The sequence below is a fragment of the Thamnophis elegans genome, chromosome 3 (genome assembly GCF_009769535.1).
Source record: "Thamnophis elegans isolate rThaEle1 chromosome 3, rThaEle1.pri, whole genome shotgun sequence".
NCBI lineage: Eukaryota > Metazoa > Chordata > Lepidosauria > Squamata > Colubridae > Thamnophis > Thamnophis elegans.
The window spans coordinates 590,860-607,350 of NC_045543.1; the positions used below are offsets into that span (position 1 = coordinate 590,860).

General features: G+C 43.3%; 1 protein-coding gene across 1 annotated transcript in view; it reads left to right on the plus strand.

Moving 5' to 3' along the window:
- Positions 1-5,768: 5,768 nt before the first annotated feature.
- Positions 5,769-16,491, plus strand: part of TPO (thyroid peroxidase) — a 44,357-nt gene continuing 33,634 nt past the window's right edge. Inside the window, 3 exon segments of the mRNA XM_032212968.1 lie at positions 5,769-5,988; positions 6,435-6,536; positions 15,415-15,547. Of these exon segments, the coding sequence (XP_032068859.1) occupies positions 5,769-5,988; positions 6,435-6,536; positions 15,415-15,547 (455 nt within the window).

A 16,491-nucleotide genomic window follows, 5' to 3' on the forward strand; every position in this document is an offset into this window, starting at 1 on the left:
AAACCCTTCACAAACAGAATTCTGGAGTGACAGAAACATCTGAATACAGAGAATGTGTTGAAGAACCAATTCCACTAAAAAGTTACACATAAGAAGCAATAATCCAGCTGTCAAGTAGAAAAGCACCGGAGGCAATCAAAATACCCAACTGAGTTATTTAAAGCTGTGGAAGAAGCAGTTAATCTGCAAATGATTCCATGTCCACGGGAACAAGCCAGTGCGGTCCAGAGGCAGCAGGCAATTGGGGGGCAGATCCTACACCAAAGGCGACAGAGGCAACAGAAGGTGCAGATTTACCAGGCTTTTGCGCTAATTCCTTACTTACGCAACAATTTGTTTAAAATTCTAACAAGGTGAGTAGAAACCCCACAGAGAGAGAGAGAGAAACGCTAAATGGAACGGAATGGAATCAAAAAAGGCAGATGAAATCACATAGCTAAGCAAATGGAAAGAAGAGAATTTAGGAAAAGAATTCTGTAGAGATTCTCAGTCACCCAGGTTGCCCCAAAGGTGCTTTTTTCAGGAGGCAACTGGACTTTCTTGGGGTTTTTTTTTCCTTTGAAGACATTTCCCTTCTCATCCAAAGAGCTTCTTCAGCTCTGACAGGATAGTGGAGAATGGAAGGATTTATATTCCTAGCAGACAGCTGGTCATTTGCACCCTTTTAGAGGGTTGTTGAAGCACTTGGAGGTTTATCTGTGTCCTCAGGATCACCTGAGTAGTGCTATTGTTTCCTGTAGTCCGCAATTATTTCCCCCCCTTTGGAACAGTTAGGAAAAACAATCTTTGCTCTATTGACTATAAGCCTGGCTTTCGTCTGTGAACATGAAATACATTATGACAAGTAACAGGTATACCAGGACCCTTGTATTTTCCTTTGAGAAACACTTTTAGAAGCCAAGAGAAAAGAGTATGAAGACTAGAGCGGGAATACAGTATAGCTCTTGTTCTCATCCCTGTTTAACTTGTACAGCAAATATATTATAAACTTGGCAGAACTGGAAGAGGCAGCAACCAGAACCAAAATTGGAAATGAATATGCCAACAAATTGAACTATAAAGGGGATGTCACCTTGTTACCCGAAGTAAAATCATTTTGAGTAAAAGTGGGAAAATGAAATATGGCAGGAGATGTGTGGGGAGGGAGAGGATTCAAAGGTCACGTCAACCAGCACGCTTGGCAAACACTGATAACATAGATGTGAAGGCGGTAAAGGGGATGAGAAATAAGTAGGGACAGGCAGTGGGAAGATGGAATCTGCCAAATCAAAAAAAGGTAAGAGTATTTCTGTGGCAATGCTAGACAAGGCAATGGTTTTCCAATGGTAAAAAATTGACTGTATAAAAGAAAATCAGAAAAGAGGAAAGATGCTTTCGAAATGGGGATTTGGGGATTATTATTAAGAATAGTATAGGCTACAAACAGAACCAGTCAATGAGTCCTAGACAACTAAAGACAGGATACTCTGGTGACTTTGTCCATGCGATACAAGATGATTGGAGAAAGCAACTGGGCTTGGTTAGACCTGGGAAAGTCAAGAGATAAGATGGGTGGACAGGATATATACAAAGACATTGAGACTCTAAGAAAGTGTGCAGAGAACAGCAAGAAAAATGGTAAGACCACTTGAGGATAAAAAATATGAAGTATGGTTGGGCATATCTAGTTTAATTAAAAAAGGACTAGCGGTGACATGATAACAGTCCTCCAGTATCTAAGGGTTCAATTCTCCAAAGTACCTGAAGGCAGGGCAAAAAGCAGTGGATGGAAACTAATCAAGGAGAAAACTTACCTGGAACTAAGGAGAAATGTCCTGACACAACAATTAATCAGTGGAAGGACTTGCCTCCAGAAGGTGTGGGTGTGGAATCACTGGAGATTTTTAGGAAAAGATTGGACAATCATTGGTCTGATATGGTCTAGGCAGCGTCTCCTGACTGAGCAGGGAATTGGACTAGAAGACCTCCAAGATCCCTTCCAACTCTGCTAGTCCGTTAAGTATGGATTGGTCCTGGGGTAGATATTGTCCATGTGGTATAGACAACATAGAGGCCCAGCCCAACTCAATGGCATTCTAATACCTTTTAACAATTCAAAAGAATTATCAAAAACATGAGGAATAAAATGGTCACTCTGAACATCGTGGTTTTTGGTTTTAGCCTTCTCCATAGAAACTGGATTAAAAAATCATATGAACTCTTAAGTCCAAACATTTATATTTGTATCTTCTTTGGTAGCCTATACATCATTGTCTAGAAATGTAACTATGAGCTTTCATGCAACTCAGTGATCTTTCAAATCTGTTTCCTTTCCATAGCCTAATTATTTTAAATAATCATATTTTCCATAAAATATCATTTAGGTAACTTGAAAAGGTAATTTTTGAAACTGGCGGAGGGGGGAAATCTGGAAAGACTTGAAAGGATTTTGGAAGACACTTGTTCTTTAATTAAGATATGTATTGTCCAGGTTGAGAATTTTTTTTATTTGACATCTCAAGTATTATGAGAATGCCAAGTGTTCCAGGGGAGGAAAGAAAGGCAATGTATTACCTTAAATTGGATCATCACAAAGCAACAGCATTCTCAACCCTGTGAAAACTCAAATGTTTAGATTTCTCTTTGAAAGACTGCAGCAGCGCAACGCCAGTACGTTTCAATGCTACCCTTGAGAGTGAAAAAGGACTCTTGAATTGAAGAGGCAGTTTCTGATTTAGTTACAGCCTGAAAAACTCTTAATAATTCTATACACAGGATCTCAGGGTTACGTTGCCTGATTTTTATGAGCTAAGACTTGAAAGTACTTCGCCAAGTGAACAAAAATTGATTTCATTTTATTTGAACTTGAAGGAGGACCCTGTTGGCCAAATGGATTTACTTTGTAGCATAGCTATTTCGTTAATTACATTTTAAAAACCCGAACACAATGCTGCGTCTGTGAATGGCACATGGCATTTATTTGCTGAAATCATTACAAAGGCTGCCAATATCAATGGGCACGTTCATCTTAATTCAGAAATGACTCTGCTTTCACTTCGATACAGAAATAATTGAATTCTCTAAAACTCTGCCAGAGAAAATAGAGAAGTATTAGCCTTTGAATACTTGGACCAAATCCAGCCTGTCGCCTCTTCGCGTATGGCCTGTAAGATAAGATGGGTAGATATGTGGTAGATCACCAGGGCCTGGGCTCCCATGGTCAAGGGCCGGGTTGAAGGCCAGGGGCTGGATGACCTGGGCAACAGTGTAGCCTATCAGCAGCCTCCTTGCTGACGATTCAAACAGCAAGTGGCAATTGAGAGTCACTTGGACTGCAAGGAGATCAAATCAGTCAATTCTTTAAAAGGAAGTCAAGCCTGACTGTCCTTTGGAAGGACAGATACTGAAGCTGAAGCTGAAAGACTTTGGCCACCTAATGAGAAGAGAGGACTCCTGGTCAAAGACCCTGATGTTGGGGAAGGAAGGAAGCAAAAAGAGAAGTGAACCTCAGCAGAGAAGATAACAATAGCACTTAGCCCTTAGACTTATATACCACTTCACAGTGTTCTACCGCCCTCTCTAAGCAGTTTCCAAAGCCATCATATTTCCCCCAGCAATCTGGGTCCTCGTTTTACCCACCTTGGAAGGATGGAAGGCTGAGTCAAAATAGTTAGATAATATCATCAATGCAATGAACGTGGATTTGGGCAAGTTCAGGGAGACAGTAGAGGATTGGGGGTGAGGGTGGGGGGGATTGGCTTGCTATGGTCCATGGGTTGTGAAGAGTTGAACATGACTCAGGGGACTGAACAACAGTAATTAGGGTCAGGAGGGTCTTTGCCCAATTTCATGATGCACATCCCTTGCCTCCATCCTTGGGTTGGGAAGTCCTACTCTCAATTAATCATGCCCCAGTAACCTTCCAAATGGATTATGGTAATATGCTTTACTTTGAGCTCACCTTGATGATTATCTGGAAGCTTCAAAATGCAGCGACATGGGCAGTTATGTGTGTTTCAAGAACTGCACATGTTACATCTCTGCTTCACAAACTACATTGGCTCTCTGGTTCTTTCCAGCTCCAATTCAAGGTGCTGGTGATTGCCCTCCACAGCACAGAGCCCAATTATTTCTCTCCCTGATTGCATCTAGCCATCCCATCAGATCCAACAGAAGGGACAGGTGCTGTTGGCTAAGGAGCATTGTTAGGTAGGATCCAGAAACAGAGTCTGTCCTCTGGGACATCATTCCCTCCCACCAGGTGAAATTTCCCCAATCTTCCAGCTTTCTAGAAGGCACTCAACAATTGGATGTGCCATCATTATAAGAGCCAAGGTGGCGCAGTGGTTAAATGCAGCACTGCAGGCTACTGCTAGATCAGCAGGTCAGCGGTTCAAATCTCACCGGCTCAGGGTTGACTCAGCCTTCCATCCTTCCGAGGTGGGTAAAATGAGGACCCAGATTGTTGGGGGCAATATGCTGACTCTCTGTAAACCGCTTAGAGAGGCCTGAAAGGCCTATGAAGCGGTATATAAGTCTACTGCTATTGCTATCAGACTTGACGTTGCCAAGGATTCATGGAGTCAATTAAATTGTTATATTGTATATAGGTAGAGTGAACTCTCCTCTATCTTTTTATTGTATTTTTATTGTAGCTTTTAATTTTTAATTGCATTTAATGGTGGAAGAGTATGATTTTTGTTCTAACTGTAAGCGGTCATCTGCAAGTGAGATGGGCAGATGTATAAATTTAATGAATTAATTAGTGCAATTGCTTGATCTTCAACAGACCTGATTAAGTACATTGTATAAACCCTGCTAGACAGAACAAGGTAGAGGAAAGTGAGAAAAAGCTAATTTTTCATTCCTTTAGAATGGCTGGAGTGATCTATTGTATTTGACCAAACAAATGATGCCAATTAAACACCTCCTTCACTCATTACCGTAACCGAGCTCCAAATTTCTGTTGTTAAGTGAGACATTTGTTAAGTGGGTTTTGGCTCATTTTACGACCTTTCTTCCCACTGTTGTTAAATGAATCACTGCAATTGATAAGTTAGAAATCTGGTTGTTTGGTAAACCTGGCTCTCCCAATGACTTTGTTTGTGAGAAGGTCACACAAGATGGTCACAGAGCCATGGTCATAAATATGAACCAGTTGCCAAGCGTCTGAGTTTTGATCACATGGCTGCGGGGATGCTGTAAAAAGTCGAAACTGTGAAAAACCCTCCTAAGTAAGTTCATTTTTTCAGTCCCCTCATAACTTTGATTGGTCACTAAATGAACTGTTGTAAGTTGAGAACTATCCATTTCCAACAATGTAGCATTCCGCTATTTTTTATAACCCAAAATCTCTGTGGTTGAATTTGGATTGAAACTTCCGTGTCTCAGGGGATGGAATAAAATACTTTCAACCAGATGTTTTTTTAAAATGCATATTATCCTCAGGGTTTTTTTTTTATAATTCTCCTTCCTTCTCATAATTATTTTAAAAGTTCTTATAGAGAAGTAATTTTTTGAAGTAAAATGGGGGGTCCCAAACTAGATCAAATCATTGTGTTCTTTCTCTAATATAAAGCAAAATAACAATAGAGGAGCAGCTGGGTGTGAGCCATGTGACCCATCAAGTAGTTTGTTCTTATAGTAACCATGAAAACGTGGTTTCGATCAGAGTTGATAAAATATACTGCACAGAAAATTTGTCCCTTTATACGTTGGTGAAAGATTGTTCAGATTCCCACCTCACCCCCCCCCCCCCCGGTCTCCTACAAGTACTAAATAATGAATTTATGAGACAAAAGCAGAAGTAAACTTCTAAAAAAATGATTATTCTGCAACTGCTTCTGCAGACAATGTCTCTTTATATCTCATCCTCTCCACTGATTGTTGTTGCTGTTGCTGTTGTTGCTTTGTATCCCGATGAGGATACAAAAGAGCCATATGGCACTCAAAGAAGTGGAAAAATCAATTCATATGCCCCAAAGAAGCAGATGATATTTCAGAAGGTCAGTGAGCATTGTGAATTATTCTACAATCATCGACGTTAGAAGTGATGAATGGAATAGAAAAGTTTTGTAAGAGTTTTCTTTTAGTACAGTATAGGCTCTGTTTCAGATGGATGTATGCCTGTGCATTTTTAACCCTCTCGCATTTCATGCCAAATGCTTCAATCTACCTTCATAAACAATTTCCACTTGTAGTAATCTCGATCATTTCAACTTTTCCACCCTGGAAAAGTTTTTGAAAGTGATGCCAAAAACTCATAGACAGAAGAGAAAAGAAAATCAAATTTCAGTAAATGATCAGTAGGTAGATATTAGTGGAATATCTAGTGCACGTCTAAACCCAGTGTGATTAAAATGCTATTATTCATTTTTTTTAAAAAAAAATATGTTGTAGTATTCACCAAAGAAGTCAAACCGTGGCTTATGCACCATTTCCCAACCACCCGGAAGGACAGACCGAGGTTTTATCTCAAACAGCTGAAAAAAGGGAAACTTCCACGCAAGACTTGAAAGGGAAACACCAGAAGCATAAACGCAGGCTGCCTCCGAACGGTGAATAAATACATAAGGATAATACTGGGAATGGGACCCTGTGGTTGCTTGAGAGGGTTGCGTCTCTGACATTAAAGCGGTACTATTTTATTCTTATTTTTTTTAAAAAAAAAACATTGCCTTAGGTCAGACTTAAATTCATAGCAGAGCTTGAAGTCCCAGCTAAACACTTTAAATGTTTGAATTTTTTTTTAAAAAAGAAAATGAAAGAGAGGGGGGAGAAAACCTCTTATAAAACTGTATTTGTGTTTCGGGGACAGGGGGAATCAAGTTTGCCAAATAACAAGGACACATGAATCCTATATATGATGATGAACGTAATTTCTTTTTCAGGATATTTAAATAGTTGCTGTTGTTGGTTGAATATAGTTTAATTAAAAACAAAGGGGTTGCTCGGTTTCTATACGGACGTTTCGGAAAGTAACAAGAATTTGAGTTTTTAAAACTTATTTTTCTTTATTTCTCTAAATGCCAAGGGACGTTCATGCAAATTAGCAATTGGCATTTAATCTTTTTGTGCTTATATTATTCATTTGCATAGTTTCAACCATCAGCTCCCTATACAGTGAGTCAACAGGCTAGGAATGCGACAGCTTTGTCGGAAATGACTAATCTCTTGATGTGTACATACAATTATGGCCAAGCAAGAAGAGGGAAAGACTCCCCTGACCCTAACTTGTTATGCACTGGCATCCAGTATTGGGTTACATTGTTAGAGGTTAATCAAGCAGAGCTGTGGTCTTGTATGGCTGCTCATTTCCCTTGGCCCACCACTATAGATTGTGATTCTTAAGTCCCCATCAATAGCCTCCATAGCCTGCTATACTTTCTGTCACAAAGACTACTGTGTTCAAAAATAGCATTGGCCCACTTAAGGACATCGAAGAGAAAACAGAGGCACATGCAGGAAAATGGTAACTGAAGGGAATCAGAAGAAAGTTTGAAGGAATCTCTTGAAAAGTTTATTATGCTTCTCCATCTGTGGTTTCCAAAGCTAAGCAGAGCATATGTCATATCTGTCGATATTTTAAAGTTACATTAAATCATTATGACTAGTGAAACAATAAGAGTTGAGGATATTTTTGCTAATCACATTGGGGAACAATATTTCACAAAATAGACCTAAACCTTTTTTTTTACAGATAGAAATGGATGAAGTTTTTATATATTTCTCATGAAATATATGCAGAAATGGCAATAGATCTGCAACATTTGATTTAAGGGTAGCATCAGCATCAATACTTTTGCAGAAAGCAGCAGACCAAGTATTTTAAAGCTGTCCAAGCGCCGAGAGCTTTTTCAATGACATCACAATTATTGGAGAAAATTGCTAGGTGAATCTTCCTAATCTCAAGGCAGCTTTGCTGAGAACATGGTATTTGAGCATGACACAACAAACACAAAATCTTTAAAGCTAGTATAACAAATGGGAGTTATGCCATTGATGCACAAGGCCTACAGGAGTGTGCAGTGAAAAATCACATACTTGTGAAGGACCCAAAATATGTCACAGCCATCATTCTTTTTAGTATGCATTAATTATTATGACCAATTCTTGACAATTCAGCCATTAAGCTAATGTATCAGTCCTTGAATACATTATTAGAACTGTGTTGGACTTGATGGTGGAGAAACATTGAGAAGAGATGTTATGATCTTCCCACAACTTGGGGGTTTCAGGGGAAAAAAACATATTTGGAACTCTTGCATGTTTTTCCTTATCAGGGATCCAGATGAATACTGTTCCACCAGTGGTGGTGTCAGCTTCTGCTTTGCTACTGCTTCAGCTGCCATGAAACGGGAGGGGGGGGGCGTGTATGTGGGAGGGTTTTAATTGATGTGCTGGAGGTCTGCTGCAGGAATGTTCTAGGATGTTCCAGTCGTTGGGGTTTACGCATGCGTACGTGTTTCCCGCCTGCATCAACGGCCTTCACATTCCATCTTGGCCTGTCTTTTTGAAGTTATCTCACACCTGACATTTGAAGGACTTATGATTGGACTGGAGCTTTGATCCTAAGGGGGGGGACGGGCTTTGCCATATATCAATTGCTTTCGCGCCATATTATTCAGATCTTGCTTCACTACTGCTCGCTTACCATTTATAATTAGTAAAAGTACTTTGGATTTCCAACCCATGGAGTCTCTTGGTCTTCTTTCCTAATTATGGAATGGAGTGGGGCGTGACAAGAAGCAAGATCTGAATAATATCCCTTTCCAGGAGATTTACGTCTACCGAGAAGGGACATAATGTCTTCTCCGACCAGAGAAGAGGAAGGCGCCGTTGGAGGGACGGATTCCAGTGAACTGGGACCTCCCGACCTTTCTTTACACCAGCCCAGCCCGTCTGACCGACCTCTGCACGAAGATTTATGTCAACTACAAATTTCCAATCAGCCTGAGCCTTCCCCCCTACCCCGTTGGTCAACTTCAGTGGGGCAAAGAGAAATAGAGACAAGCTTGAATGCTGGACTCACCCAGAGACCGCCTCAACAAACTTCGCTGGAGCCAGGGGCCGTGAGGAAACCTCAGGCGGGTGAATTCCCTGACTATTGGAGCCAAAGAGGCGATGAAGCTGAATGGAGAAATTATCAACACCAGGGCCCCGTGAGAAAACCACAGCGGAGTGAGTTACCTGATTATTGGGGTCAAACATTTTTGGAGGACAGGAGGGGGGAGGAGGAAAGAGACTGGAGAAGTTGGCAACGTCACCCACGCCAGGATTCTCCCCCACCCCTCCCTCGGCCTGTCTCACCCCCTGCGGCTAGAGGTTTTGCTGATCAAAGGGGACCTCCCCCCCAGGCCCCCCCTCGACGACATCGGATGGCTAAAATTCCTCCCTTGCCTGTGCGTTTTAATGGTGCTTCAGCCACCCTTCCCTCCTTTCTTATGCAAGTCTTTAACTACATGGAAATATATGGGCGGGACTTTGAATCTGACACTTTAAGGGTCAGAATGGTTCTTTTATCCTTGGACGGTGAAGCGGCTACGTGGTCAACTGCTTTGCATATGTCTGGTTCTCCCCTCTTGGGGAATTTCAACCGTTTTATGGCGGCTTTCCGCCAACGTTTTGATGACCCGTTAACTGAGAAGCGGAACAAATTAAAGTTTTTAACCTTTGACCAAGACGATAGACCAGTCGCCCAATACATCCAGGAATTTCAATGTCTGTCTCAGTACATGAGAGGCTGGGGGGAGGATGCACTTCTGGACAGATTTGCTGAAGGCTTAAACGCTGACATTTATCAACAATGTGTCAATCGTAACCTGCCGAGGCGTTTAATCACTTGGTTTGAACATGCTGCTGACGCTGAGCTTGACTTAATTCGTCTGCGTTATGCCACTGAAGAAAGAAGGAAGCGAAAAGAAAGAGCTGCCAAGTCCCTCCCCCCTCCTACTACTCAAGCGCTTTCCAAACGCCGAGGCGACGCGAGGGAGCCCCCTTCTGGCTCCTCCAGACCTTTAACATGTTTTCGCTGTGGGAAGCTTGGGCATACGGCCCCCCTCTGTCGGGCGAAATCACCCCTCTCTGCCCAACCCCCTCCCAGACGTGAGGAGAAACCTGCCAGAGGCTCTGAAAAGAAAAAGAGGGAAACGGCTTTCGCTGGGGAAACCAACCCCCCTCCTCTTCCCCAACCTTTGACGGATGACGCGGATGCTAACTCCTCTTCTTCTGATGACTCAGATGACGACACTTCACCTCACTGGGTGAGTTCAAACAAGGGGCCCCTTCTACTCCCTATTGAATTAAAAGTTCCTCCTGAGGGGACACCTGCCACCCTCCTAGCATTACTGGATTCCGGCTGTTCCCGGTCCATGATCAACCCAGCCATGGTTGAGAAATTAGGACTCAAATTGCGCACTTTGAAAACCCCTATTGTTTTTTGCCAGATAGACGGATCGGTTGCGGGGGGGGGGCCCGCCCATTTTTTTACTGAGCCTTTGGAAATGAAAATGGGTACCCACACTGAATTAATCTCTTTTGTGGTCGCACCTGGCATGGACAGACCACTTATTTTGGGCATCCCGTGGCTCCGGAAGTGGAACCCTCACATAAATTGGCGGACAGGCCGCTTGCGTATTCGCTCCAAAGTTCCTCCAGTGGGGGAGGGCTCTCCAAACCAACCTGACGTCACTAACGTTCCTGAAGTAGCCGCTAGGGGGCAGGAGAGGATTGCAGGAGAGGAGAAAATTCCGAAGGAATATTTGGATCTTAAGGAAGTCTTCAGCGAGCAATCTTCGGACATTCTGCCTCCCCACAGGCCTACTGATTGCTCCATTGACATTTTGCCCGGGGTCAAACTCCCAAAACCCCGCATTTACTCCATGTCACCCAGGGAAATGGAGGAGATGCGTTCTTTCATTGACAAAAATTTGAAACGTGGTTTCATTGAACCGGCCCGACCCAAGGTGGCGGCCCCTGTGCTGTTTCGTGAGAAGAAAGATGGGTCTCTTCGTTTATGTTGTGACTTTAGGAACCTTAACGCCATATGTTCTCAAAACCTCTACCCACTCCCATTGATGAAGGACTTATTGGCGCAACTGGGGAAGGGCCGCATCTTCACAAAATTGGACCTGCGTGAAGCGTACTATAGGGTTCGCATTAAGGAGGGGGACGAATGGAAGACCGCCTTTAACTGCCCTCTTGGTTGTTTCCAGTTCCGGGTCATGCCTTTTGGCCTACAGGGGGCTCCTGCTGTATTCATGCAGTTTATTAATGAGATCCTACACGATCATCTCTATAAGGGCGTTATCGTATATCTGGACGATATCCTCATTTATACCCGCTCTCACGACCACCACGTCAATCTAGTGCGCACTGTTTTGAAAAAACTCCGTGCAGCCAACTTGTATGCCAAATTGTCTAAGTGTGAGTTTCACCAAACTACTATTGACTATCTGGGCTACCGTATCTCCCCTCATGGAGTTGAAATGGACCCTGAGAAGGTTAAGGCCGTCACTGAATGGGACGCTCCCAAAACTCGTAAACAACTGCAACAATTTTTGGGTTTCGCTAATTTCTACCGTCAATTTATTCCCTCTTTTGCCGACATTGCTCTCCCTATTACTAATTTACTCAAAACTAAAGGCGACCCAAAACCTAAACCCAGTAAGCCTTTGGACTGGACCATGGAATGCCAGGCGGCGTTCGAAAAGCTTAAACGCCTTTTTGCCGCTGAACCAGTTCTTAAACATCCTGACCTCAACCAACCCTTCGTTGTCCAAGCTGATGCCAGTGATGTCGCCGTTGGGGCTGTTCTGCTACAAGCCAATGACCAGGGTACCTTACAGCCTTGCGCGTACACCTCACGTAAACTCACTGACACGGAACGACGCTGGGCGGTCTGGGAGAAAGAGGCGTTTGCAGTTCGTTGGGCCCTCGCTACTTGGCGCCACTTCCTTGAAGGCTCTAAACACCCTTTTGAGGTGTGGACTGACCACAAAAATTTGGAGGCGTTGCGCACGCCTCGCCGTCTCTCCCCAAAGCAGATGCGTTGGGCCCAATATTTTAACCGTTTCAATTTCACTCTAAAGTATATCCCGGGTGGAAAGAATTTCATGGCAGATGCTTTGTCCCGGTTACCTCAATATAATTGTTCCAAGCTAAGTATCGTCCAACCGCTCTTGGCGGCTCCGGTGCTCACACGTCACCAGACCAAGGCCCAAAAGGACGTACCTCACGACCTGCTTTCTGACCTCAAAGCAGCTCTCCCACAGGACGACTGGTTCCTGAACCATCGGGACGAATGCACCATGAGAGACGATCTACCGTGGATTGGAGCTAAATTATACATCCCCGCTTCCTTACGTCTTGTGGTCCTTCGTCGCGCTCATGACTCCAGGATGGCGGGTCATTTTGGATTCGTGAAAACTTTGCACCTCGTGAAGAGACAATTCTGGTGGCCCTCTTTAAAGAAGGACATTGAACTTTATGTCTCCAGTTGCCCGGTTTGCGCCACCGCCAAAAAACCTCCGGGGAAACCACACGGCCTTCTACAGTCCGTCGCCCGCCCCATTGCCCCGTGGAAGGAAATTTCTATGGACTTTATTGTGGACCTTCCCGAGAGCCAGGGGCACACGGTTATCTGGGTGGTTACTGATTTGTTCTCCAAGCAAGTTCACTTCGTGCCGTGCCACAAGATTCCTTCCGCCAAGGCCTTGGCTAAGCTCTTCCTTTCCCACATATACCGCTTGCATGGCGTTCCCGACCGTATTATCTCCGATCGTGGAGTCCAATTCACATCCAAGTTTTGGAAGGAGTTCCTCACGCGTATTGGCTCCGCCCAGGGCCTTAGCTCCGCCTACCATCCTCAGACTAATGGCGGCTGTGAACGTACTAATTCCGTCCTTGAACAATATTTACGTTGTTTCATCAATTATCAACAGGACGATTGGGTGGACTTGTTACCACACGCTGAAGTGGCCTATAACAATTCGGTTCACTCCAGCACTGGGTTCACCCCTTTCAGGGTCGTTTATGGCCATGATTTTGTTCCTATCCCCGAACTGCCTACGGCCCAGCCTCAGGTTCCTTCCGTGGCGGACTGGAGTGAACGTCTCAGTCGCCTTTGGCCCCTCACTCGTTCCACCTTGGACGCAGCCCACAAGGCTCATAAGAAGCAGGCTGATAGGAAACGCTCTCAGCCTTATGAGTACCACGTTGGTGATTTGGTGTATTTGTCCACGAAATTCTTGCATACCACTCAAAAGTCTAAAAAATTGGGTCCCAAGTATGTTGGCCCTTTCCCGATTTTGAAAGTTATCAATCCTGTTTCGGTTCGTTTGCAATTGCCCAAACATCTTAACCGAATCCATCCGGTATTCCATATCAACCTCATCAAGCCAGTTCGGGTATCTGACCTGCGCCCCGCAGATGACCCTCCGCCTGCTCCGTTGCTTGTTGATGGGGAACGTCATTTTGAAGTCCGGGACATTCTGGATTCCCGCAGGCACCGCAATCGCATCCAATACCTTGTGGCTTGGAAACATTTTCCCCCCTCCCACACGGAATGGGTTGATAAGTCCCACGTTCGTGCTCCCCGCTTGCTTCGGAAATTTTATGCTGCTTATCCCGACAAGCCTTGACTTTTCTCCTTTCCCTCTCTTGTTTGTTTGTTGTTTGTCTGTTTTGTTCTGTGTTGTCTGTTTTGTTTGTTTTTTCTTTCAGGCTTGACAGCCTTTTTTCCGGGGGACGGCCGGATGTCAGCTTCTGCTTTGCTACTGCTTCAGCTGCCATGAAACGGGAGGGGGGGCGTGTATGTGGGAGGGTTTTAATTGATGTGCTGGAGGTCTGCTGCAGGAATGTTCTAGGATGTTCCAGTCGTTGGGGTTTACGCATGCGTACGTGTTTCCCGCCTGCATCAACGGCCTTCACATTCCATCTTGGCCTGTCTTTTTGAAGTTATCTCACACCTGACATTTGAAGGACTTATGATTGGACTGGAGCTTTGATCCTAAGGGGGGGGACGGGCTTTGCCATATATCAATTGCTTTCGCGCCATATTATTCAGATCTTGCTTCACTACTGCTCGCTTACCATTTATAATTAGTAAAAGTACTTTGGATTTCCAACCCATGGAGTCTCTTGGTCTTCTTTCCTAATTATGGAATGGAGTGGGGCGTGACAGGTGGGTTGCTAACCGCTTTACTACCAGTTCACTTGTGCTTGCGTGCGGAATGCACAGAAGCATCCGGGTGGGTGGGTGGAGCCTCCTGCCACCTCCATTACCGGTTTGGTCAAACCAGGAGCAACCTACCTCTGGTCTCCACCCAGTATCATCAACTCAGAGATACAACTGGGATCTAAAAGCGAAAGTATCTAGCCATCAAGATTTCTGTACCTAATCTATTTTCTCTTTCATGAATCTGTTTATAAAAGTCTTCTCTTCACAAGAATCAGGAATCTTTTTTGTTATTAAGAGCTTCATGAGAAGCTTTCAGAGAAGCAAAGAATGGTGGCAGCCTATATGATGCTTTCCCTATTATAGCCCACATTAATCAGTGAAGCTGGCATGTGATTCCTCACAACTAATTCGGCCATCGTTCTCTCATGTGTCGTGAGAGGCTGCTTTCCCATAATGCTGCCTTACAGCTGTACATAAGAACTATGCGCAAGCAGACAGGGAACAGCTGTGTTTGGTTTGCAGAGTTAAGCAATTCGACAAATACTTGAACAGAAAGGATGTGGATCCTGATAATCAACCACCCCTGGCAATGCTCAGTCCATAAAGAAGAATTTCTCTCACAGCAAGTGCTCAGATACATCACTGGGCTTGGTGCTTTGGGTTGTACTTATATTAATCAGAATTCTCAATGGATACACAGATATGCAGATGAGGACAGATTGTCTAATTTATCTCTACAGAAGAAACAATCTGTAATATCCAGTTCAGATGGAGACACTTTTGGAGTTTCCTTTCCAGAGCTCCTATCACAGATTATTTGAAGGGAAACTAGGAACGAGCCAAAGCTCTCTTAAGCCTCAACAGCAGCTCAGAGTAGCTGGAAGATACGGCAAAAATCTCAGTTTGTGAAGTGTTATCAGTCTCTTCATGAAGTTGACAATGTCTGCATTATTTGGAACTGTCCTACTGCTCAAGCCAAGCACTCAAATTTTGAAAAGTTGGATATTTTAGAAGAATAAAGTTGAAGGCACCAGCTCATAGTTTTGCTTGTGGCTTAGAATAGACGGGTTGTTTTCAAAATATCAAAACTGCCTCCTGCACCTGCCTTGGGTTTTTTTTTAAGTCATATGGACCTTGTAGGACCATGTCTTTGAAATTAAATCCTTAAACCAATCTATCATACTCTGTGATAGTGTTTGCTATCCGTAAAATATTATTGATGAAAAGAATTGTGGCCCTTTTTTAAAAAATTCCAGATCAGTTACCTAGTGAAGTTTTCCTTGTGGTTTCCAATATACCTGGATGTGTGCCTGAAATGCTACCACCTAAGTGTCAAAACAACTCGGCAACCAATAAGTACAGAAGCATCACTGGAGCCTGCAACAACAGGTAAATCTTAGTATCCACATCTACATTTCTAATTTAAAGTACCTAAACTCTAGTCTGCTAAATTAGTGTTTATTTTAAATCTCACTTCAGGGTTTAGCATAGTGATAAATGAGGAATTTGCTGACGTCAAAGAGAAATGGACAGTGGACTTTGGCATTTCCCCAGGCTCATTCCCCCTTTGGATCCAGAATATTAAATTATGGTTTAGTTATGGTGTACAAACTAGATCATGGTTTATATTGCTTTGCTTTTTCTCTGCAACTGTTGAGGTTTGGTTCATTTGACAATGTGCAAACATAGATTTGCTTTCTTGTAAAAGTTGAAGCCTTGGCAGTGAAATAATGGGCCTTTTGCAGATCCAGAAGCCACGCATCTCCCTGCGTGGATACAACTTTATTTAAACCCTGGACTATTTGTAGGTTGTCAGATTACTGCAGCTGCATTATACAATCTTATGGAGGAGTTTAGCATATAAATCATATTTATGTTCAGGTACAAATTTATTTGGAGTTTATGAACAAAAGGTCTTTTATGCCCAGATTGCCACTTGGCAGATTGTGGACTGTATCACTGGCTTTTACTGCCTTCACTTGAGAGAGTTTAAATGAATACAGGACTTTTATGCACAGTAGCAGAACTCTCTGGCCCACAGTGCTTCCAAGGGTTCTATCATCATTTAAAAAAATATTTACACACTTCTTCTTCCCCAGAAATCTATTGGAGAGCTTCTTCTCCCAGGAACAGTCAGTTGTCGGCTAAAATATTAAAGCAATCAAGAAGAAAATAACTGGCTAAGCTGTTAAATTAACATATCATTATTTTTAATTGAGTGAAATAGCACTATATGCCGATCTTTATGCCATTTCAATAAAGACAAATCAACTGTAACTAATCTGAATGCCTTATTAAGGCATATGTCAACCTTCAAGTGTGAATTATCACAG